The sequence below is a fragment of the Scyliorhinus torazame genome, chromosome 22 (genome assembly GCF_047496885.1).
Source record: "Scyliorhinus torazame isolate Kashiwa2021f chromosome 22, sScyTor2.1, whole genome shotgun sequence".
Taxonomy (NCBI): domain Eukaryota; kingdom Metazoa; phylum Chordata; class Chondrichthyes; order Carcharhiniformes; family Scyliorhinidae; genus Scyliorhinus; species Scyliorhinus torazame.
In genome coordinates, this window is record NC_092728.1 from 112287012 (window position 1) to 112312782 (window position 25771).

At 52.2% G+C, this 25771-nt stretch overlaps 1 protein-coding gene across 1 annotated transcript in view; it reads left to right on the plus strand.

The window, feature by feature from the left end:
* The window catches only part of sardh (sarcosine dehydrogenase), a 170475-nt gene that overhangs the window by 57630 nt on the left and 87074 nt on the right, over positions 1–25771 (plus strand). The window contains exons 5-9 of the mRNA XM_072488950.1: positions 1988–2167; positions 3768–3891; positions 12300–12400; positions 14500–14604; positions 18872–19001. Coding sequence (XP_072345051.1) covers positions 1988–2167; positions 3768–3891; positions 12300–12400; positions 14500–14604; positions 18872–19001 — 640 coding nt within the window. The remainder of the gene's footprint in view (positions 1–1987; positions 2168–3767; positions 3892–12299; positions 12401–14499; positions 14605–18871; positions 19002–25771) is intronic.

The window sequence follows — 25771 nt, forward strand, 5'->3', positions numbered from 1 at the left end:
TGTGTGTGGGACCCGTATCCCAGTGAGAGTCAGTGTGTGTGGGACCCGTACCCCAGTGAGAGTCAGTGTGTGTGGGACCCGTACCCCAGTGAGAGTCCGTGTGTGTGGGACCCGTACCCCAGTGAGTGTCAGTGTGTGTCGGACCCGTATCCCAGTGAGAGTCAGTGTGTGTGGGACCCGTACCCCAGTGAGTCAGTGTGTGTGGGACCCGTACCCCAGTGAGAGTCAGTGTGTGTGGTACCCGTACCCCAGTGAGAGTCAGTGTGTGTGGGACCTGTACCCCAGTGAGAGTCAGTGTGTGTGAGACCCGTACCCCAGTGAGAGTCCGTGTGTGTGGGACCCGTACCCCAGTGAGCGTCAGTGTGTGTGGCACCCGTACCCCAGTTAGAGTCAGTGTGTGTGGCACCCGTATCCCAGTGAGAGTCAGTGTGTGTGGGACCCGTACCCCAGTGAGAGTCAGTGTGTGTGGGACCGTACCCCAGTGAAAGTCAGTGTGTGTGGCACCCGTATCCCAGTGAGAGTCAGTGTGTGTGGGACCCGTACCCCAGTGAGTCAGTGTGTGTGGGACCCATACCCCAGTGAGAGTCAGTGTGTGTAGGACCCATAGCCCAGTGAGAGTCAGTGTGTGTGGGACCTGTACCCCAGTGAGAGTCAGTGTGTGTGGGACCCGTACCCCAGTGAGTCAGTGTGTGTGGGACCCGTACCCCAGTGAGAGTCAGTGTGTGTGGAACCCTTACCCCAGTGAGAGTCAGTGTGTGTAGGACCCATAGCCCAGTGAGAGTCAATGTGTGTGGGACCCATACCCCAGTGAGAGTCAGTGTGTGTGGGACCCATAGCCCAGTGAGAGTCAGTGTGTGTGGGACCCGTACCCCAGTGAGAGTCAGTGTGTGTAGGACCCGTAGCCCAGTGAGAGTCAGTGTGTGTGGAACCCGTACCCCAGTGAGAGTCAGTGTGTGTAGGACCCGTAGCCCAGTGAGAGTCAGTGTGTGTGGGACCCGTACCCCAGTGAGAGTCAGTGTGTGTGGGACCCGTAGCCCAGTGAGAGTCAGTGTGTGTGGGACCCGTACCCCAGTGAGAGTCAGTGTGTGTAGGACCCGTAGCCCAGTGAGAGTCAGTGTGTGTGGGACCCGTACCCCAGTGAGAGTCAGTGTGTGTAGGACCCGTAGCCCAGTGAGAGTCAGTGTGTGTGGGACCCGTACCCCAGTGAGAGTCAGTGTGTGTGGGACCCGTAGCCCAGTGAGAGTCAGTGTGTGTGGGACCCGTACCCCAGTGAGAGTCAGTGTGTGTGGGACCCGTAGCCCAGTGAGAGTCAGTGTGTGTGGGACCCGTACCCCAGTGAGAGTCAGTGTGTGTAGGACCCGTAGCCCAGTGAGAGTCAGTGTGTGTGGGACCCGTACCCCAGTGAGAGTCAGTGTGTGTAGGACCCGTAGCCCAGTGAGAGTCAGTGTGTGTGGGACCCGTACCCCAGTGAGAGTCAGTGTGTGGGGGACCCGTAGCCCAGTGAGAGTCAGTGTGTGTAGGACCCGTACCCCAGTGAGAGTCAGTGTGTGTAGGACCCGTAGCCCAGTGAGAGTCAGTGTGTGTGGGACCCGTACCCCAGTGAGAGTCAGTGTGTGTAGGACCCGTAGCCCAGTGAGAGTCAGTGTGTGTGGGACCCGTACCCCAGTGAGGGTCAGTGTGTGTGGGACCCGTACCCCAGTGAGAGTCAGTGTGTGTGGGACCCGTACCCCAGTGAGAGTCAGTGTGTGTGGGACCAGTACCCCAGTGAGAGTCAGTGTGTGTGGGACCCGTACCCCAGTGTGAGTCAGTGTGTGTGGGACCCGTACCCCAGTGAGAGTCAGTGTGTGTGGGACCCGTAGCCCAGTGAGAGTCAGTGTGTGTGGGACCCGTACCCCAGTGAGAGTCAGTGTGTGTGGGACCCGTAGCCCAGTGAGAGTAACCGTTGATTGCTTCGTTTTAATCATTTTTTGTTTTTCTCTTGTTTTAGTTGGGCAAAGCTTACGGGATTGAGTCCCACGTGCTGTCCCCTGCGGAGACGAAGGATCTGTACCCCCTGATGAATGTGTGTGATGTGTCTGGTACTCTGTATGTCCCCAGCGATGGCACGATGGACCCTGCTGGAACCTGTACCACTCTGGCACGAGCTGCCACAGCAAATGGGGCATCGGTAAGTTTTTTTTGTTGTTCGATCAGCACGCTGCCAGTTTGATCTGAAGATGGGGTCTGTTGCTTCCAAATTCTCTTTGGCTCCAGGACATTTTCTCACAACCAATAGCAAAGCTGACTGGATTTTAGTGTGTTCCAGTGGGGAAATGTTTGAGAATCTATTGTTTTCTGCTGCTGTGCTCTCAGTGAGTATCTCCTTGACGCTTTGTACCACAGTAACCTAGTGATAGAATTTGTGGTTTAATTGGTTAACATGTCTACTTTTGTACAGAAACTATGGGTCTCTTGATTGATTGATTGATTGATATTTATTGAGACATGTACCGAAGTCCAGTGAAAAGTATTTTCCTGCGGCCGAGGGAACGTACACAGTCCGTACATAGTAGACGAAAGAATAATCAACAGAGAACATTGACAAATGGTACATCGACAAACAGTGATTGGTTACAGTGCTTGCAGGTGCTTCACTGAGTTAGCTGTGTGGTTGCATTGCAACAGCTGGTCCCAAATCTGAGCTACTACCACCAATAGGCTCGAAGAATTAATCTGGAGAATATTGGATAGTTCTCCCCAGATGGTCCGTCTGTCTGTCCATGTCATTAAATATTGAGTGCAATCTGTCTTTTAATGATTTTGAATGAGTTCAGATGCCCTCGCCTCCTAATACAGCTGGTTACCTATTAACTATTCCGAACCTCCCTCCTTAACTTGCCCCCACTCTCTACACACACAAGACAGACAAACACAGAGGGGAATGAGGGGTAAAGTGAAGCAACCGTGCTAACCACTGTGCTACCGTGCCGCCCTTATGTCTGAAGTGAAGATGAGGCAAATGATTTTATCTTGTGTGGGAACCAGAATAAGGGACTGAGATGAACAGAATTTTGTTGGCGAGGGATGTGGGGAGCGGGATCCGACAGGTTGTGAAAGAATGGCAGAGGAGGACACAGCCATGTGAGCAATAAGCTGTCAGAATTCACAACACTGAACATTGCCCCGAAATTATCAATATCTGAAGGGTGCAAATGGGGAGTCCGAGATATTTTTGTTCTGCGTTTGGATCGATGACGGATCCCGGGCAGGATCAGACAGGTATCTGTGGTTTCAGATGTAGGGCCTGCCTTTGGGTTGCAGGAGAGCCAGCATTCTGCACACTCTGGTATTCTTTCTTTCCTCGGTTTGTTCTCACTGGAACGAAGGAGGTTGAGGGGCGACCTGATAGAGGTATACAAAATTATGAGGGGCATAGACAGAGTGGATAGTCAGAGGCTTTTCCCCAGGGTAGAGGGGTCAATTACTAGGGGGCATAGGTTCAAGGGGCAAGGTTTAGAGTAGATGTACGAGGCAAGTTTTTTACGCAGAGGGTAGTGGGTGCCTGGAACTCGCTACCGGAGGAGGTGGTGGAAGCAGGGACGATAGTGACATTTAAGGGGCATCTTGACAAATATATGAATAGGATGGGAATAGAGGGATACGGACCCAGGAAGTGTAGAAGATTGTAGTTCAGTCGGGCAGCATGGTCGGCACGGGCTTGGAGGGCCGAAGGGCCTGTTCCTGTGCTGTACATTTCTTTGTTCTTTGTTCTTGTTCTCTGTCATTAGGTGATTGAAAACTGTCCAGTGGGAGGGATCCAGGTGAAGGTGGATGATTATGGAGTCAGGCGTGTCACTGGCGTACAGACGAAGTACGGAACAATACAGACTACCTGTGCGATTAACTGTGCAGGTGAGTAACAATAAGCAGCACAGACTCTGTGCAGAGATGGAAATGCTGAGTATATGACTGGACGTTACAGTTCCTGCAGCAAGTGTTGTGAAGGGAATAGAGAGGTTCCCAGATTGTGTCCAAAGTTGTGCAGGTCAAGTCGGCCATGGTAGACTGTCGCAAAGGTTAGGTGGGGTTACGGGGCTGGGGGCAGGGGATTGGGCCGAGGGTTAGGTGTCATCGGAGCAAGGGCCGGTGTGGATGGGCTGAATGGGCTTCCTCATTGCTGTAGGGATTCTATCATTTCCATTTTTCAATAGGCTGCAAGTTCCAGTTATCCCTCAGTACTGACCCTCTGACAGTGCAGCACTCCCTCAGTACTGACCCTCTGACAGTGCAGCACTCCCTCAGTACTGACCCTCTGACAGTGCAGCACTCCCTCAGTACTGACCCTCTGACAGTGCAGCACTCCCTCAGTACTGACCCTCTGACAGTGCGGCACTCCCTCAGTACTGACCCTCTGACAGTGCGGCACTCCCTCAGCACTGACCCTCTGACAGTGCAGCACTCCCTCAGTACTGACCCTCTGACAGTGCAGCACTCCCTCAGTACTGACCCTCTGACAGTGCAGCACTCCCTCAGTACTGACCCTCTGACAGTGCAGCACTCCCTCAGTACTGACCCTCTGACAGTGCGGCACTCCCTCAGTACTGACCCTCTGACAGTGCGGCACTCCCTCAGCACTGACCCTCTGACAGTGCAGCACTCCCTCAGTACTGACCCTCTGACAGTGCAGCACTCCCTCAGTACTGACCCTCTGACAGTGCAGCACTCCCTCAGTACTGACCCTCTGACAGTGAGGCACTCCCTCAGTACTGTCCCTCTGACAGTGCAGCACTCCCTCAGTACTGACCCTCTGACAGTGCAGCACTCCCTCAGTACTGACCCTCTGACAGTGCGGCACTCCCTCAGCACTGACCCTCTGACAGTGCAGCACTCCCTCAGTACTGACCCTCTGACAGTGCAGCACTCCCTCAGTACTGACCCTCTGACAGTGCAGCACTCCCTCAGTACTGACCCTCTGACAGTGAGGCACTCCCTCAGTACTGTCCCTCTGACAGTGCAGCACTCCCTCAGTACTGACCCTCTGACAGTGCAGCACTCCCTCAGTACTGACCCTCTGACAGTGCGGCACTCCCTCTGTACTGACCCTCTGACAGTGCGGCACTCCCTCAGTACTGACCCTCTGACAGTGCAGCACTCCCTCAGTACTGACCCTCTGACAGTGCGGCACTCCCTCAGTACTGACCCTCAGACAGTGCAGCACTTCCTCAGTACTGACCCTCTGACAGTGCAGCACTCCCTCAGCACTGACCCTCTGACTGTGTGGAAATCCCTCCGTACTGACCCTCTGACAGTGCTGAACTCCCTCAGTACTGACCCTCTAACAGTGCAGAACTGTCTCAGTACTGACCCTCTGACAGTACGGCACTTCCTCAGTACTGACCCTCTGACAGTGCAGCACTCCCTCAGTACTGACCCTCTGAGAGTGCAGCACTCCCTCAGTACTGACCCCTCTGACAGTGCAGCACTCCCTCAGTAGTGACCCTCTGACAGTGCAGCACTCCCTCAGTACTGACCCTCTGACAGTGCGGCACTCCCTCAGTTCTGACCCTCTGACAGTGCGGCACTCCCTCAGTATTGACCCTCTGACAGTGCGGCACTCCCTCAGTACTGACCTTCTGACAGTGCAGCATTCCCTCAGTACTGACCCTCTGACAGTGCGGTACTCCCTCAGTACTGACCCTCTGACAGTGCAGCACTCCCTCAGTACTGACCCTCTGACAGTGCGGCACTCCCTCAGTACTGACCCTCTGACAGTGCAGCACTCCCTCAGTACTGACCCTCTGACAGTGCGGCACTCCCTCAGTACTGTCCCCCTGACAGTGCGGCACTCCCTCTGTACTGACCCTCTGACAGTGCAGCACTCCCTCAGTACTGACCCTCTGACAGTGCAGCACTCCCTCAGTACTGACCCTCTGACTGTGTGGAAATCCCTCAGTACTGACCCTCTGACAGTGCTGAACTCCTTCAGTACTGACCCTCTGACAGTGTGGCACTCCCTTAGTACTGACTCTCTGACAGTGCGGCACTCCCTCAGTACTGACCCTCTGACAATGCGGCACTCCCTCAGTACTGACCCTCTGACAGTGCAGCACTCCCTCAGTACTGACCCTCTGACAGTGCGGCACTCCCTCTGTACTGACCCTCTGACAGTGCGGCACTCCCTCAGTACTGACCCTCTGACAGTGCGGCACTCCCTCAGTACTGACCCTCTAACGGTGCAGAACTGCCTCAGTACAGACCCTCTGACAGTGCGGCACTCCCTCAGTACTGACCCTCTGACAGTGCGGCACTTCCTCAGTACTGACCCTCTGACAGTGCACCACTCCCTCAGTACTGACCCTCTGACAGTGCGGCATTCCCTCAGTACTGACCCCCTGACAGTTCGGCACTCCCTCAGTACTGACCCTCTGACAGTGCGGCACTTCCTCAGTACTGACCCTCTGACAGTGCAGCACTCCCTCAGTTCTGACCCTCTGACAGTACGGCACTCCCTCAGTACTGACCCTCTGACAGTGCGGTACTCCCTCAATACTGACCCTCTGACAGTGCGGTACTCCCTCAGTACTGACCCTCTGACAGTGCGGTACTCCCTCAGTACTGACCCTCTGACAGTGCAGCACTCGCCCACTGACCCTCCGACAGTGCGGCACTCCCTCAGTACTGACCCTCTGACAGTGCGGTACTACCTCAGTACTGACCCTCTGACAGTGCAGTACTCACTTAGTACTGACCCTCTGACAGTGCGGTACTCCCTCAGTACTGACCCTCTGACAGTGCGGTACTCCCTCAGTACCGACCCTCTGACTGTGCGGTACTCCCTCAGTACTGACCCTCTGACAGTGCAGCACTCGCCCACTGACCCTCTGACAGTGCAGCGCTCCCTCAGTACTGACCCTCTGACAGTGTGGCACTCCCTCAGTACTGACTCTCTGACAGTGCGGCACTCCCTCAGTACTGACCCTCTGACAGTGCGGCACTCCCTCAGTACTGACCTTCTGACAGTGCAGCACTCCCTCAGTACTGACCCTCTGACAGTGCGGCACTCCCTCTGTACTGACCCTCTGACAGTGCGGCACTCCCTCAGTACTGACCCTCTAACGGTGCAGAACTGCCTCAGTACAGACCCTCTGACAGTGCGGCACTCCCTCAGTACTGACCCTCTGACAGTGCGGCACTTCCTCAGTACTGACCCTCTGACAGTGAAGCGCTCCCTCAGTACTGACCCTCTGACAGTGCAGCTCTCCCTCAGTACTGACCCTCTGACAGTGTGGCACTCCCTCAGTACTGACCCTCTGACAGTGCGGTACTCCCTCAGTACTGACCCTCTGACAGTGCGGTACTCCCTCAGTACTGACCCTCTGACAGTGCAGCTCTCCCTCAGTACTGACCCTCTGACAGTGTGGCACTCCCTCAGTACTGACCCTCTGACAGTGCGGTACTCCCTCAGTACTGACCCTCTGACAGTGCAGTACTCCCTTAGTACTGACCCTCTGACAGTGCGGTACTCCCTCAGTACTGACCCTCTGACAGTGCGGTCCTCCCTCAGTACCGACCCTCTGACTGCGGTACTCCCTCAGTACTGACCCTCTGACAGTGCAGCACTCGCCCACTGACCCTCTGACAGTGCAGCGCTCCCTCAGTACTGACCCTCTGACAGTGTGGCACTCCCTCAGTACTGACTCTCTGACAGTGCGGCACTCCCTCAGTACTGACCCTCTGACAGTGCGGCACTCCCTCAGTACTGACCCTCTGACAGTGCAGCACTCCCTCAGTACTGACCCTCTGACAGTGCGGCACTCCCTCTGTACTGACCCTCTGACAGTGCGGCACTCCCTCAGTACTGACCCTCTAACGGTGCAGAACTGCCTCAGTACAGACCGTCTGACAGTGCGGCACTCCCTCAGTACTGACCCTCTGACAGTGCGGCACTTCCTCAGTACTGACCCTCTGACAGTGCAGCACTCCCTCAGTACTGACCCTCTGACAGTGCGGCATTCCCTCAGTACTGACCCTCTGACAGTTCGGCACTCCCTCAGTACTGACCCTCTGACAGTGCGGCACTTCCTCAGTACTGACCCTCTGACAGTGCAGCACTCCCTCAGTACTGACCCTCTGACAGTGCAGCACTCCCTCAGTACTGACCCTCTGACAGTGCAGCACTCCCTCAGTACTGACCCTCTGACAGTGCAGCACTCGCCCACTGACCCTCTGACAGTGCGGCACTCCCTCAGTACTGACCCTCTGACAGTGCGGCACTCACTCAGTACTGACCCTCTGACAGTGCAGCGCTCCCTCAGTACTGACCCTCTGACAGTGCAGCACTCCCTCAGTACTGACCCTCTGACAGTGCGACACTCCCTCAGTACTGACCCTCTGACAGTGCGGTACTCCCTCAGTACTGACCCTCTGACAGTGCAGCACTCGCCCACTGACCCTCTGACAGTGCGGCACTCCCTCAGTACTGACCCTCTGACAGTGCGGCACTCCCTCAGTACTGACCCTCTGACAGTGTGGCACTCCCTCAGTACTGACCCTCTGACAGTGCAGCACTCCGTCAGTACTGACCCTCTGACAGTGCAGCACTCCCTCAGTACTGACACTCTGACAGTGCAGCACTCCCTCAGTACTGACCCTCTGACAGTGCGACACTCCCTCAGTACTGACCCTCTGACAGTGCAGCACTCCCTCAGTACTGACCCTCTGACAGTGCGACACTCCCTCAGTACTGACCCTCTGACAGTGCAGCACTCCCTCAGTACTGGCGCTCTGACAGTGCAGCACTCCCTCAGTACTGACGCTCTGACAGTGCAGCACTCCCTCAGTACTGACGCTCTGACAGTGCAGCACTCCCTCAGTACTGACCCTCTGACAGTGCGGCACTCCCTCAGTACTGACCCTCTGACAGTGCGGCACTCCCTCAGTACTGACCCTCTGACAGTGCAGCACTCCCTCAGTACTGACACTCTGACAGTGCGGCACTCCCTCAGTACTGACCCTCTGACAGTGCAGCACTCCCTCAGTACTGACCCTCTGACAGTGCGGCACTCCCTCAGTACTGACCCTCTGACAGTGCAGCGCTCCCTCAGTACTGACCCTCTGACAGTGCGGCACTCCCTCAGTACTGACCCTCTGACAGTGCAGCACTCCCTCAGTACTGACACTCTGACAGTGCGGCACTCCCTCAGTACTGACCCTCTGACAGTGCGACACTCCCTCAGTACTGACCCTCTGACAGTGCGGCACTCCCTCAGTACTGACCCTCTGACAGTGCGGCACTCCCTCAGTACTGACCCTCTGACAGTGCGGCACTCCCTCAGTACTGACCCTCTGACAGTGCGACACTCCCTCAGTACTGACCCTCTGACAGTGCGGTACTCCCTCAGTACTGACCCTCTGACAGTGCAGCACTCGCCCACTGACCCTCTGACAGTGCGGCACTCCCTCAGTACTGACCCTCTGACAGTGCGGCACTCCCTCAGTACTGACCCTCTGACAGTGTGGCACTCCCTCAGTACTGACCCTCTGACAGTGCAGCACTCCGTCAGTACTGACCCTCTGACAGTGCAGCACTCCCTCAGTACTGACACTCTGACAGTGCAGCACTCCCTCAGTACTGACCCTCTGACAGTGCGACACTCCCTCAGTACTGACCCTCTGACAGTGCAGCACTCCCTCAGTACTGACCCTCTGACAGTGCGACACTCCCTCAGTACTGACCCTCTGACAGTGCAGCACTCCCTCAGTACTGACGCTCTGACAGTGCAGCACTCCCTCAGTACTGACGCTCTGACAGTGCAGCACTCCCTCAGTACTGACCCTCTGACAGTGCGGCACTCCCTCAGTACTGACCCTCTGACAGTGCGGCACTCCCTCAGTACTGACGCTCTGACAGTGCAGCACTCCCTCAGTACTGACGCTCTGACAGTGCAGCACTCCCTCAGTACTGACCCTCTGACAGTGCGGCACTCCCTCAGTACTGACCCTCTGACAGTGCGGCACTCCCTCAGTACTGACCCTCTGACAGTGCAGCACTCCCTCAGTACTGACCCTCTGACAGTGCGGCACTCCCTCAGTACTGACCCTCTGACAGTGCAGCGCTCCCTCAGTACTGACCCTCTGACAGTGCGGCACTCCCTCAGTACTGACCCTCTGACAGTGCAGCACTCCCTCAGTACTGACACTCTGACAGTGCGGCACTCCCTCAGTACTGACCCTCTGACAGTGCGACACTCCCTCAGTACTGACCCTCTGACAGTGCAGCACTCCCTCAGTACTGACCCTCTGACAGTGCGGCACTCCCTCAGTACTGACCCTCTGACAGTGCGGCACTCCCTCAGTACTGACCCTCTGACAGTGCGGCACTCCCTCAGTACTGACCCTCTGACAGTGCGGCACTCCCTCAGTACTGACCCTCTGACAGTGCGGCACTCCCTCAGTACTGACCCTCTGACAGTGCGGCACTCCCTCAGTACTGACCCTCTGACAGTGCGGCACTCCCTCAGTACTGACCCTCTGACAGTGCGACACTCCCTCAGTACTGACCCTCTGACAGTGCGGTACTCCCTCAGTACTGACCCTCTGACAGTGCGGCACTCCCTCAGTACTGACCCTCTGACAGTGCGGCACTCCCTCAGTACTGACCCTCTGACAGTGCGACACTCCCTCAGTACTGACCCTCTGACAGTGCGGCACTCCCTCAGTACTGACCCTCTGACAGTGCAGCACTCCCTCAGTACTGACACTCTGACAGTGCGGCACTCCCTCAGTACTGACCCTCTGACAGTGCGACACTCCCTCAGTACTGACCCTCAGACAGTGCGGCACTCCCTCAGTACTGACCCTCTGACAGTGCGGCACTCCCTCAGTACTGACCCTCTGACAGTGCGGCACTCCCTCAGTACTGACCCTCTGACAGTGCGGCACTCCCTCAGTACTGACCCTCTGACAGTGCGGCACTCCCTCAGTACTGACCCTCTGACAGTGCGGCACTCCCTCAGTCCTGACCCTCTGACAGTGCGGCACTCCCTCAGTACTGACCCTCTGACAGTGCGGCACTCCCTCAGTACTGACCCTCTGACAGTGCGACACTCCCTCAGTACTGACCCTCTGACAGTGCGGTACTCCCTCAGTACTGACCCTCTGACAGTGCGGCACTCCCTCAGTACTGACCCTCTGACAGTGCGGCGCTCCCTCAGTACTGACCCTCTGACAGTGCAGCACTCCCTCAGTACTGACCCTCTGACAGTGCGACACTCCCTCAGTACTGACCCTCTGACAGTGCGGCACTCCCTCAGTACTGACCCTCTGACAGTGCAGCACTCCCTCAGTACTGACCCTCTGACAGTGCGGCACTCCCTCAGTACTGACCCTCTGACAGTGCGGCACTCCCTCAGTACTGACCCTCTGACAGTGCGGCACTCCCTCAGTACTGACACTCTGACAGTGCGACACTCCCTCAGTACTGACACTCTGACAGTGCGACACTCCCTCAGTAGCTCCTCCTCAGAGATGCTTCAATATAAATGTCTCCAGGCCATCCGGAGCTGATGCCAAAATACGGGGTTCAATTGGACAAGATGAAAGATCAGCGAGGTTGTCAGTAACTGGGATCAAACTGTTGGCAGATATGGAGGTTGGACATGGGGCAGATATGGAGGTTATTTGTGTCGTGGATTGAAGGGGCTGAAAGGCAGGTTTGTGTGTTGTAGTCGGTGAGCGACTCTCTCCCTTTGCTGTAATACCAAATCTTCAGCAGCTGAGAGAAATGGGAGGGGAAGTTTTGAAGCGGACAGAAGCAGTCGGCTGAGAGACATAAATAAGTTAAAGTGAGTGACCAAAGATTTGGCAGTTTGAGTGTAAGGTGGGAATATGTGAACCTTTCCACTTTGGGAGCAGGAACAGAGAGGGAGAATATTATTTAAATGAAGAGAAATTGCAGAACTCTCCCATTTCAGATGGAAATGAGGAAAAACACTTTCCATCGGAGGGTTGTTAGTCTGTCCTCCATTGGACGGTTTGTCTGTGTCATTCAAACAGGTTTCTATGGCTGAGTTGGACTGACGAGGGAGTCAAATGGTGTAGGGATATACAGGAGAGTAGAGGCAAAAGTTAGGCCAATCATAATCTTAACAAATGGTGGCGCAGGTTCGAGGGGCTGAATGGCCTATTTTGCTCCTAATTCATATGTTCATATCTCGCGTCCCTGCGTGATTGGAATTGAGGTGAGCTGCTGGTTGCCGTACGGCCAGCAGAGAGCAGTGTTTACCAGGATTGCTGTTGCTGATTCACTCTGTTCTGTTCAGGTGTGTGGGCTCGGGCACTGGGGGCGATGGCAGGAGTCAGTGTCCCACTGATCGCCATGCGGCATGCTTATGTGGTGACCGAGCGGATTGAAGGAATCCAGGTAGGTGCTGGGGCTGGGGCAGGCGTGGGGGGCAGGAGGAGTTAGGGGCTGCACCGATCCTGTGATTAGTTGGTGCAGTGGCTGAGTTAGATTCCTCTTTGTGCTTTGGTTTGAAAGCAGACCGACTTCCCTCTTCTGAAGGCACTGACTTTGTCCGAGTTACGGGCTCCTTTGGCGTTCACTTCCTCATTGATCAACCCCTCCGCGTGCAGTGGTATCAGCAGGGTATTCAGCTGTGGAGGGCATCAAAGACCATTCGACCTGGTCCTGGCACAACATTGAACACACTTTGCAGCAGGTATCACTGGGCGGAAGGCGGAGATATCGGTTGCTGTTATCCCTTCCTCGCTGTCACTTTCACCAACTCAATGTCACAAAGTATTTCACAGCCAAGGCTGTACTTTTAAAGTATAATCACAGGAATGACACCGGAATGCACAGTTACCGAGCCCTCCCTCAATGGGAGCAGAGCATCTTGTCTCAACCTTCACTTGCACAGATTGGGACAGTGTTGAGGGAGCTTTCCTCTGTATCTAACCCCGTGCTGTACCTGTCCTGGGAATGTTTGATGGGGACAGTGTCGAGGGAGCATTACTCTGTATCTAACCCCGTGCTGTACCTGTCCTGGGAGTGTTTGATGGGGACAGTGTAGAGGGAGCTTTACTCTGTATCTAACCCCGTGCTGTACCTGTCCTGGGAGTGTTTGATGGGGACAGTGTAGAGCGAGCTTTACTCTGTATCTAACCCCATGCCATACCTGTCCTGGGAGTGTTTGATGGGGACAGTGTAGAGGGAGCTTTACTCTGTATCTAACCCCGTGCTGTACCTGTCCTGGGAGTGTTTGATGGGGACAGTGTAGAGGGAGCTTTACTCTGTATCTAACCCCGTGCTGTACCTGTCCTGGGAGTGTTTGATGGGGACAGTGTAGAGGGAGCTTTACTCTGTATCTAACTCCGTGCTGTACCTGTCCTGGGAGTGTTTGATGGGGACAGTGTAGAGGGAGCTTTACTCTGTATCTAACCCAGTGCTGTACCTGTCCTGGGAGTGTTTGATGGGGACAGTGTAGAGGGAGCTTTACTCTGTATCTAACTCCGTGCTGTACCTGTCCTGGGAGTGTTTCATGGAGACAGTGTAGAGGGAGCTTTACTCTGTATCTAACTCCGTGCTGTACCTGTCCTGGGAGTGTTTCATGGGGACAGTGTCGAGGGAGCTTTACTCTGTATCTAACCCCGTGCTGTACCTGTCCTGGGAGTGTTTGATGGGGACAGTGTAGAGGGAGCTTTACTCTGTATCTAACCCCGTGCTGTACCTGTCCTGGGAGTGTTTGATGGGGACAGTGTAGAGGGAGCGTTACTCTGTATCTAACCCCGTGCTGTACCTGTCCTGGGAGTGTTTGATGGGGACAGTGTAGGGGGAGCTTTACTCTGCATCTAACCCCGTGCTGTACCTGTCCTGGGAGTGTTTGATGGGGACAGTGTAGAGGGAGCTTTACTCTGTACCAACCCTGTGCTGTACCTGTCCAGGGAGTGTTTGATGGGGACAGTGTAGAGGGAGCTTTACACTGTATCTAACCCCGTGCTGTACCTGTCCTGGGAGTGTTTGATGGGGACAGTGTAGAGGGAGATTTACTCTGTATCTAACCCCATGCTGTACCTGCCCTGGGAGTGTTTGATGGGGACAGTGTAGGGGGAGCTTTACTCTGTATCTAACCCCATGCTGTACCTGCCCTGGGAGTGTTTGATGGGGACAGTGCAGAGGGAGCTTTACTCTGTATCTAACCCCATGCTGTACCTGCCCTGTGAGTGTTTGATGGGGACAGTGTAGAGGGAGCTTTACTCTGTATCTAACCCCGTGCTGTACCTGTCCTGGGAGTGTTTGATGGGGACAGTGTAGAGGGAGATTTACTCTGTATCTAACCCCATGCTGTACCTGCCCTGGGAGTGTTTAATGGGGACAGTGTAGGGGGAGCTTTACTTTGTATCTAACCCCATGCTGTACCTGTCCTGGAAGTGTTTGATGGGGACAGTGTAGGGGGAGCTTCACTCCGTGTTTTTAGCTCCTGTTGCACACACCCTTTCTCTTTTTTGTTTCTCTTCCAGAATATGCCAAATGTTCGGGATCATGACAGCTCTGTGTATCTCCGTCTCCAAGGTGATGCCCTGTCTGTTGGTGGATACGAGCCAAACCCAGGTTTCTGGGAAGAGGTGAGAGATTTGAACTGAAACCAGCTGGGACTCCGGGGGCGATGCCGGGGCGGGGTGGGGTGGGGTGGGGGGGGTGGGGGGGGGGGGGGGGGCAGGGGGTCAGGGGGGGCAGGGGTGCAATGCCAGGGGCGATGCTGGGGCGGGGGGGGGTTGGTGGCGATGCTGGGGGGACTCCGGGGGCGATGCCGGGGACGATTCTCGGGACAGGGTCACGGGGGACGTCATTGGTAAACTTTCATTGTTTTACTTGTGGGCTGTGAGAAGATGAATTGTAAGTAAGTTGGTTACGGAGCAGATACAGAGAATAGTGATTCAGAGGAGCTACTCAGACTCACAAAAAGTGAAAGTGGATGTTGTCAGGGTTAGTGCCACAATTCGCATCAATGCAGACACAGAAATCGGAGTTACACTTCCTAATTTTATAGAAGGAACCAAAAGGACTGGAGTAGTTAACACTGAGGAAGTCTGTGGAAAAAGTATATTGTTTTTATCATTGACTGTGACAAAATATAAGATATTAACAAGCTTACAAAACGTGTGTGTAATTCACAAATCACCTTTATTATCAGTTAGATATTACAGGTGAAGAGAAGGAAACGCGAGTTCCTATACTCTGAACATTCTGAGTCACGGTTAGAGGGATCTGGGAATATAGATACCCAAATCATAAAAAATAGCTGCACAGGTTAAAACAGTCAGAAAAAAAGCAAACAGTGTGGTACTAGAGAGATTGAATTCGAAAGCAAAGAAAGTACAATAAACATAGGAGCAGGCCATTCAGCCCTCTGAACCTCTGTAGCCCCAATCCCCCCCACCCTATTCATGCAACCCCACCCTAAGGGCAATTTATCATGGCCAATCGACCAACCCTGCACATCTTTGGATTGTGGGAGGAAACCGGAGCACCCGGAGGAAACCCACGCACACACGGGGAGGACGTGCAGACTCCACACAGACAGTGACCCAAGCCGGAATTGAACCTGGGACCCTGGATCTGTGAGACAGCAGTGCTAACCACTATGCCACAGAGCAGCCTGAAATACTCCAGATACAGTCAAACATTTTGGAAGGGATACTACACCCCAGGGTCATATTCCCTTTCACTTCCAATGAAGGACAACATTACAATTATCTTCCTGATCTCACGCCATACTTACATACTAACTGTATGTGATTCATGTACCAGGATGCCCAGATCCCTCTGTACTATCGAGTTTTGAAACCATCTCTGTGTAAATAGCACACTGCGTCTCTAGTCATCCTGCCAACGTGGATAAGTTCACATTTTCCCACATTGTACTCAATGTGCCAAATTTGTGTCCACTCGCTGAATCTGTCTGTATCCCTTTGCAACCTCTTCACCTCCTCTTGGCAACTTACATTTCTGCTCAACATAGCAGCATTTGGTAAATGTGCTGTTCAACGTAAAATCTTTTAACAAACTGCAAAACTGCAGACACACCTGGATCCTCCCATTAATTATATCATAAGACCATAAGACATCGGAGCAGAATTAGGCCACTCAGCCCATTGAGTCTGCTCCGCCATTCAATCATGGCTGATATTTTTCTCATCCCCATTCTCCTGCCTTCTCCCCACAACCCCTGATCCCCTTATTAATCAAGAACCTATCCATCTCTGTCTTAAAATACTCGGTAATTTGGCCTCCACAGCCTTCTGCGGCAAAGAGATCTACAGATTCGCCACCCTCTGGCTGAAGAAATTCCTCCTCATCTCTGTTTTAAAGGATCGTTCCTTTAGTCTGAGATGGTGTCCTCTGGTTCTAGTTTTTCCTACAAGTGGAAACATCCTCTCCACATCCACTCTATCCAGGCCTCGCAGTATCCTGTAAGTTTCAATAAGATCCCCCCTCATCCTTCTAAACTCCAGGGAGTACAGACCCAGAGTCCTCAACCGTTCCTCATACGACAAGCTCTTCATTCCAGGGATCATTCTTGCGAACCTCCTCTGGACCCTTTCCAAGGCCAGCACATCCTTCCTTAGATACGGGGCCCAAAACTTCTCACAATACTCCAAATGGGGTCTGACCAGAGCCTTATACAGCCTCAGAAGTACATCCCTGGTCTTGTATTCTAGCCCTCTTGACATGAATGCTTAAATTGCATTTGCCTTCCTAACTGCCGACTGAACCTGCACATTAAGCTTAAGAGAATCGTGAACAAGGATTCCCAAGTCCCTTTGTGCTTCTGCTTTCCGAAGCATTTCCCCATTTAGAAAATAGTCTATGTCTAAATTCCTCCTTCCAAAGTGCATAGTCTCACACTTTTCCACGTTGTATTCCATTTGCCACTTCATTGTCCACTCTCCTAGCTTGTCCAAGTCCTTCTGCAGCCCCCTTGCTTCCTCAATACTACCTGTCCCTCTACAGATCTTTGTATCACCTGCAAACTTAGCAACAATGCGCTCAGCTCCTTCTTCCAGATCATTAATGTATATTGTGAAAAGTTATGGTCCCAGCACCGACCCTGAGGCACACCACTAATCACCGGCTGCCATCCTGAAAAAGACCCATTTATCCCCACTCTCTGCCAGTCAGCCAATCCTCTTTTCCATGCCAGGATCTTACCCTTAACACCATGGGCACTAAACTTATTTAACAGTCTCCGATGCGGCACCTTGTCGAAGGCCTTCTGGAAATCTAAATAAATCACGTCCATTGGTTCTCCTTTGTCTAACATCCTTGTTACTTCCTCAAAGAACACTAACAGATTTGTCAAACATGACCTCCCTTTGACGAAGCCGTGCTGACTCAGTCCTATTTTACCATGCACTTCCAAGTGCTTCGCGATCTCATCTTTAATAATGGACTCGAAAATCTTAAAGACAAGCTAACTGGCCGATAATTTCCCCCCTTCTGCCTCCCTCCCTTCTTAAACAGCGGTGTTACGTTAGCCACTTTCCAGTCCTCTGGGACCCTTCCTGCCTCCAGTGATTCCTGAAAGATCATCAGCAATGCCTCTGCAATCTCCTCAGCTATCTCTTTTAGAACCCTGGGGTGTAGTCCATCCGGTCCAGGTGACTTATCCACCTTCAGACCTTTCAGTTTCCCCAGAACCTTCTCCTTAGTAATGGCCACTGGTGTCTTCCACCGTGAAGACTGATGCAAAGTAACTATTCACCTGAAGTCCTCCTCCTGCTCCTATCTTTTATTTATCTATGTATCCCACTAAGTTCCGTGAATGTCCCTTTAGCTGGGACTAAATACAACTCCTGATGAATCATCTATACTCCAGGGAATCTCCAGCAATGAAACACTATTTCATTAACCCTTTATCTGTAACCAAGTGGTTGGAATTAATGATTAACTCGCCATTTACGACTCTCTAATTACAGCTTTATCAGGCATAGTGCCTGTATGTATTTCAAACCAAGGTCTTTAAGAACATTATTACAACAGAATATAAAATATAACAATTTCTGCATTCATCGCGAGGTAACAATTATCAGGAAAGACTGAACAGGCTGAGGTTCTTTTTCCAAAAACAGGAAGGCTAAGAAGTGACCTTATTGAGGTCTTTAAAATTCTGAAGGGGGTTTCGATAGGGTCGATGTAGAGAAGAAGATTCCACTTGTGGGAGAGATCAGAATTAGGGGTGATGAATATGCGATAGTCACAAATAAACACAATGCCCAATGAAGAATTGAAGAGAAACAGCTTTACTCAGAGTGCGGGGATAATATGGAATTCTCTTCCACAAGGAGTGGCTGAGGGGAATCATATCGATGAATTCAGGGGCCAACCGCATAATCGCAGAGTTGCCGTGCAGGAGGAGCCCATTTGGCCCATTGTGTCCACACTAGCTCTCCAAATGAACAATTCAGCTGGCACCATTACCCTGCTGTCTCTCTGTAACCCTCTACATCCTTCCTGTTCCATTAATAGTCCACTTCCCTCTTAAATGCCTCGATTGAATCTGTCTCCACCACACTCTGAGGCAGCACATTCCAGATCCTAACTCACTGCACAAGAAAAGTTCTCTTCATGTCTCCACTAACATGTGAAGGAGAAATGAACAGAAGAATGAGGTGATTGGTTGAGATGACGAGGGAGTGATCGGGGGATCATGTCGAGCAGCAATACCAGCACAGAACAGATGGGCCAAGTGGCCTGTTTTTGAGCTGTGAATATTGTGTAAGATCTGTGGGTGGAGTCCATAATTGGGACGGTGTTATTGGCTGTAGCAGAGATGACTTTGTTGCTTTGGGCCGGTCCTGCTCGTATTTTCAATTTGCTGTCTTGTTGCAGGTTTCAGATAAATTTGCCTTTAGCCTCTTTGACCTGGACTGGGACATCTTCACACAGCTGATTGAAGGAGCAATCAACCGCATCCCAGCCCTGGAGACTACGGGAGTGAAGTCAACTGTGTGTGGCCCAGGTACAGATGAGATCAACAGCAGTGCAGTGGGCATCTGGCTTGAGGTGGAATGGGGTCGGAGTTTATATTTTATACCTTTCCAAACCTGTCCAGGTGCCTGCTGTCCAGTGTGAGCTCAGCACTAACCCTCACTGACCTGATTCTCCTTTCAAACTTGGGTTCTGGGACTCGGCCAATATGAGGCACCTCAAGACAGACCGGGATTACAGCATGTGATCTTTCTAGTCTGGTCCACTCACGATCTCAATGTACCAATGGGAGGTCAGGGAAATTAGAAGGAGAGGTTCTGAGATTGTCTTTTACTGAATCAAGGGACCTCAGTCAAGAGGACATTTCCTCAGTTACACTCTATCACGGGGGGGACATATCCTCAGTTACACTCTATCACGGGGGGGACATATCCTCTGTTACACTCTATGCCCTTGGTGTTGGGTGGAGGTGTTGAGTTTGGGTAGGGTGCTCTTTCCAGAGCCGGTGCAGACTCAAAGGGCCGAATGGCCTCCTTCTGCACTGTAAATTCAATGATAATCTATGATTAATCTAGGACAAAGGTTCGGCACAACATCGTGGGCCGAAGGGCCTGTTCTGTGCTGTATTTTCTATGTTCTATCACGGGGGGGACATATCCTCAGTTACACTCTGGCACGGGGGGGACATATCATCAGTTACACTCTGTCATGGGGGACATTTCCTCCGTTACACTCTGTCACGGGGGACATTTCCTCAGTTACACTCTGTCCTGGGGGACATTTCCTCAGTTACACTCTGTCACGGGGGGGGGACATTTCCTCAGTTACACTCTGTCATGGGGGACATTTCCTCAGTTACACCCTGTCACGGGAGACGTTTCCTCAGTTACACTCTGTCCTGGGGGACATTTCCTCCGTTACGCTCTGTCACGGGGGACATTTCCTCCATTACACTCTATCATGGGGGACGTTTCCTCAGTTACACTCTGTCACGGGGGACGTTTCCTCAGTTACACTCTGTCACGGGGGACATTTCCTCAGTTACACTCTGTCATGGGGGACATTTCCTCAGTTACACTCTGTCACAGGGGACATTTCCTCAGTTACACCCTGTCACGGGAGACGTTTCCTCAGTTACACTCTGTCCTGGGGGACATTTCCTCCGTTACACTCTGTCACGGGGGGACATTTCCTCAGTTACACTCTGTCACGGGGGACGTTTCCTCAGTTACACTCTGTCACGGGGACGTTTCCTCAGTTACACTCTATCGCGGGGGACGTTTCCTCAGTTACACTCTGTCACGGGGGACGTTTCCTCAGTTACACTCTGTCACGGGAGGACATTTCCTCAGTTACACTCTGTCACGGGGGACGTTTCCTCAGTTACACTCTGTCACGGGGGACGTTTCCTCAGTTACACTCTGTCACGGGGGACGTTTCCTCAGTTACACCCTGTCACGGGAGACGTTTCCTCAGTTACACTCTGTCCTGGGGGACATTTCCTCCGTTACACTCTGTCACGGGGGGACATTTCCTCAGTTACACTCTGTCACGGGGGACGTTTCCTCAGTTACACTCTGTCACGGGGGACATTTCCTCAGTTACACTCTGTCACGGGGGATGTTTCCTCAGTCACACTCTGTCACGGGAGGACATTTCCTCAGTTACACTCTGTCATGGGGGACATTTCCTCCGTTACACTCTGTCACGGGGGACGTTTCCTCAGTTACACTCTGTCACGGGAGGACATTTCCTCCGTTACACTCTGTCACGGGGGACGTTTCCTCTGTTACACTCTGTCCTGGGGGACATTTCCTCCGTTACACTCTGTCACGGGGGGCATTTCCTCCGTTACACTCTGTCACGGGGGGACATTTCCTCAGTTACACTCTGTCACGGGGGACATTTCCTCAGTTACACTCTGTCACGGGGGACGTTTCCTCAGTTACACCCTGTCACGGGAGACATTTCCTCAGTTACACTCTGTCACGGGGGACATTTCCTCAGTTACACTCTGTCACGGGGGACATTTCCTCAGTTACACTCTGTCACGGGGGACGTTTCCTCAGTTACACTCTGTCACGGGGGACATTTCCTCAGTTACACTCTGTCACGGGGGATATTTCCTCAGTTACACTCTGTCACAGGGGACATTTCCTCAGTGTTGTGGGCCAGGGATTAGAAAGCTCCCAAGTATATCATGGAGTTCACCTGACCTATAACTGCTTTTTGAATGTGGCTGGGATGAGCAGGAACCTGCCTCTCGGGTGTTATTCAACAGAATTCTGAGGCGCTTTTAATAAAAGAAAACGTTATTCTATGAATTTAGTTAACATTTGTATAAACACACACAGTAAGACTTTTAATCAACTACAAACATAAAGACCCCACAGTTACAGTAATCTATGTATAACCTTAATGAATTCCCCCTTAACTGTTCCAATTCAATAACAAAATCCAAGTAAAACCAGAAACCCCTTTTACAAAGGTGTGCCCAGCGTACAGCACTCCCACTGGTATAAGACTTGTTATTGATACTCTTGTTCCCCTTTTCAAACAGCAGGTTTGATTCCTTCCAGAAAGCTATTGGGCGCGATTCTCCCAGCTCCACGGCAACTATGCCACGCCGCCCAGATGCCAGCGCGCGATTCTCCGAGGTGCGGAGAATCGCCGCCATTTGCGCCGCCGCATTTGGCACGGTGCCGGTCGCGGGCCACTGTTGGCGGCTGGGCCGCCGATTCTCCGAGCAGCTGCACGGAAACAGCAGAGTCCCACCGGCGCAGTTCACACCTGGTCGCTGCCGGCGGGAACTCTGCACGAAGCGTCGGGGGCGGCCTCATGGGCGAGGAAAAGCGCTCCTTCACTGGGGGGGCCTCCGATGGGGTCTGGCCCGCGATCGTGGCCCGCGATCGGCGGACTGGCCTCTTTCCCCCCGCCCCCGGGCCTACTTTGTTGCGCGGCCAGCCCCTGAACCCCCACGCCATGTTGCGGTCTGTTATATACGATCACTGGATTTAGGGAGCGGTCTGTTATATACAATCACTGATTTAGGGAGTGGCCTGTGTTATATACAATCACTGATTTAGGGAGCGGTCTGTGTTATATACGATCACTGGGTTAGGGTGCGGTCTGTTATATAGGATCACTGATTTAGGGTGCGGTCTGTTATATACAATCACCGGATTTAGGGTGCGGTCTGTTATATACGATCACTGATTTAGGGAGCGGTCTGTGTTATATACGATCACCGGATTTAGGGAGCGGTCTGTGTTATATACGATCACTGATTTAGGGTGCGGTCTGTGTTATATACAATCACTGATTTAGGGAGCGGTCTGTGTTATATACGATCACTGGGTTAGGGTGCGATCTGTTATATAGGATCACTGATTTAGGGTGCGGTCTGTTATATACAATCACCGGATTTAGGGTGCGGTCTGTTATATACGATCACTGATTTAGGGAGCGGTCTGTGTTATATACAATCACTGATTTAGGGAGCGGTCTGTGTTATATACAATCACTGATTTAGGGAGCGGTCTGTGTTATATACGATCACTGGGTTAGGGTGCGGTCTGTTATATAGGATCACTGATTTAGGGTCCGGTCTGTGTTATATACGATCACTGATTTCGGGTGCGGTCTGTGTTATATAGGATCACTGATTTCGGGTGCGGTCTGTGTTATATATGATCACTGATTTAGGGTGCGGTCTGTGTTATATATGATCACTGATTTAGGGTGCGGTCTGTGTTATATACGACCACTGATTCAGGGTGCGGTCTGTGTTATATACGATCACTGGGTTAGGGAGCAGTCTGTGTTATACACATTCACTGATTTAGGGAGCGTTCTGTGTTATATACGATCACTGGGTTAGGGTGCGGTCTGCGTTATATACGATCACTGATTTAGGGTGCGGTCTGTGTTATATACGGTCACTGATTTAGCGAGCGGTCTGTGTTATATACGACCACTGATTTAGGGTGCGGTCTGTGTTATATACGATCACTGATTTAGGGTGCGGTCTGTGTTATATACGATCACTGGGTTAGGGTGCGGTCTGTTATATATGATCACTGCTTTAGGGTGCGGTCTGTGTTATATACGGTCACTGATTTAGCGAGCGGTCTGTGTTATATACGACCACTGATTTAGGGAGCAGTCTGTGTTATATACAATCACTGATTTAGGGAGCGTTCTGTGTTATATACAATCACTGATTTAGGGTGTGGTCTGTGTTATATACAATCACTGGGTTAGGGAGCGGTCTGTGTTATATACGATCACTGATTTAGGGATCGGTCAGTGTTATATACCATCACTGATTAAGGGTGTGGTCTGTGTTATATACAATCACTGATTTAGGGAGCGGTCTGTGTTATATACGATCACTGATTTAGCAAGCGGTCTGTGTTATATACAATCACTGATTTAGGGAGCGGTCAGTGTTGTATACAATCACTGATTTAGGGTGCGGTCTGTGTTATATACGATCACTAATTTAGGGTGCGGTCTGCATTATATATGATCACTGATTTAGGGAGAGGTCTGTGTTATACTCAATCACTGATTAGGGTGCGGTCTGTTATATACGATCACTGATTTAGGGTGCGGTCTGCATTATATACGATCACAGATCACTGATTTAGGGAGCGGTCTGTGTTATATACGATCACTGATTTAGCGAGCGGTCTGTGTTATTTATGATCACTGATTTAGGGAAAGGTCTGTGTTATATATGATCACAGATCAATGATTTAGGGAGCGGTCTGTGTTCCATACAATCACTGATTTAGGGATTGGTCTGTGTTATATACAATCACTGATTTAGGGAGCGGTCTGTGTTATATACAATCACTGATTTAGGGAGCGGTCTGTGTTATAAACAATCACTGATTTAGGGAGCGGTCTGTGTTCTATACAATCACTGATTTAGGGAGCGTTCTGTGTTATATACGATCACTGATTTAGGGAGCGGTCTGTGTTATATACAATCACTGGGTTAGGGAGCGGTCTGTGTTATATACAATCACTAGATTAGGGAGTGGTCTGTTATATACAATCACTGGTTTAGGGAGCGGTCTGTGTTATATACAATCACTGATTTAGGGAGCAGTCTGTGTTATATACGATCACTGATTTAGGTAGTGGTCTGTTATATACAATCACAGATTTAGGGAGCAGTCTGTGTTATACACAATCGCTGATTTAGGGAGCGGTCTGTGTTATATACAATCACTGATTTAGCGAGCGGTCTTGTGTTTGATGCCAGTAGGGGCTGGTTTAGCACAGTGGGCTAAACAGCTGGCTTGTAATGCAGAACAAGGCCAGCAGCGTGGATTCAATTCCCGTACCAGCCTCCCCGAACAGGTGCCGTAATGTGGCGACTAGGGGCTTTTCACAGTAACTTCATTGAAGCCTATTTGTGACAATAAGAGATTTTCATTTCATTTTTTCAGTCTGTGAATATGCGATTACTGGGTGAGGGTGCAGTCTGTATATGCGATTACTGGGTGTGGGAGCAGTCTGTGTATATGCGGGCACTGGGTGAGGGAGCAGTCTGTGTATATGCGGGCACTGGGTGTGGGAGCAGTCTGTGTATCTGCGATTACTGGGTGAGGGAGCAGTCTGTGTATATGCGATTAGTTGGTGTGGGAGCAGTCTGTGTATATGCAATTAGTGGGCATGGGAACAGGCTGTGTATATGCGATTACTGGGTGTGGGAGCAGTCTGTGTATATGCGGGCACTGGGTGTGGGAGCAGTCTGTGTATATGGGGGCACTGGGTGTGGGAGCAGTCTGTATATATGCGATTACTGGGTGAGGGAGCAGTCTGTGTATATGCAATTACTGGGTGTGGGAGCAGTCTGTGTATATGCGGGCACTGGGTGAGGGAGCAGTCTGTGTATATGCGGGCACTGGGTGAGGGAGCAGTCTGTGTATCTGCGATTACTGGGTGTGGGAGCAGTCTGTGCATATGCGATTACTGCATCTGCAGCTGGGTTAGTGGGAGAGTTAGCGTCTGCGGCTGGGTTAGTGGGAGAGTTAGCGTCTGCGGCTGGGTTAGTGGGAGAGTTAGCATCTGCGGCTGGGTTAGTGGGAGAGTTAGCGTCTGCGGCTGGGTTAGTGGGAGAGTTAGCGTCTGCGGCTGGGTTAGTGGGAGAGTTAGCGTCTGCGGCTGGGTTAGTGGGAGAGTTAGCGTCTGCGGCTGGGTTAGTGGGAGAGTTAGCGTCTGCGGCTGGGTTAGTGGGAGAGTTAGCGTCTGCGGCTGGGTTAGTGGGAGAGTTAGCGTCTGCGGCTGGGTTCGTGGGAGAGTTAGCGTCTGCGGCTGGGTTAGTGGGAGAGTTAGCGTCTGCGGCTGGGTTAGTGGGAGAGTTAGCGGCTGCGGCTGGGTTAGTGGGAGAGTTAGCGTCTGCGGCTGGGTTAGTGGGAGAGTTAGCGTCTGCGGCTGGGTTAGTGGGAGAGTTAGCGTCTGCGGCTGGGTTCGTGGGAGAGTTAGCGGCTGCGGCTGGGTTAGTGGGAGAGTTAGCGACTGCGGCTGGGTTAGTGGGAGAGTTAGCGTCTGCGGCTGGGTTAGTGGGAGAGTTAGCGTCTGCGGCTGGGTTAGTGGGAGAGTTAGCGTCTGCGGCTGGGTTCGTGGGAGAGTTAGCGTCTGCGGCTGGGTTAGTGGGAGAGTTAGCGTCTGCGGCTGGGTTAGTGGGAGAGTTAGCGGCTGCGGCTGGGTTAGTGGGAGAGTTAGCGTCTGCGGCTGGGTTAGTGGGAGAGTTAGCGTCTGCGGCTGGGTTCGTGGGAGAGTTAG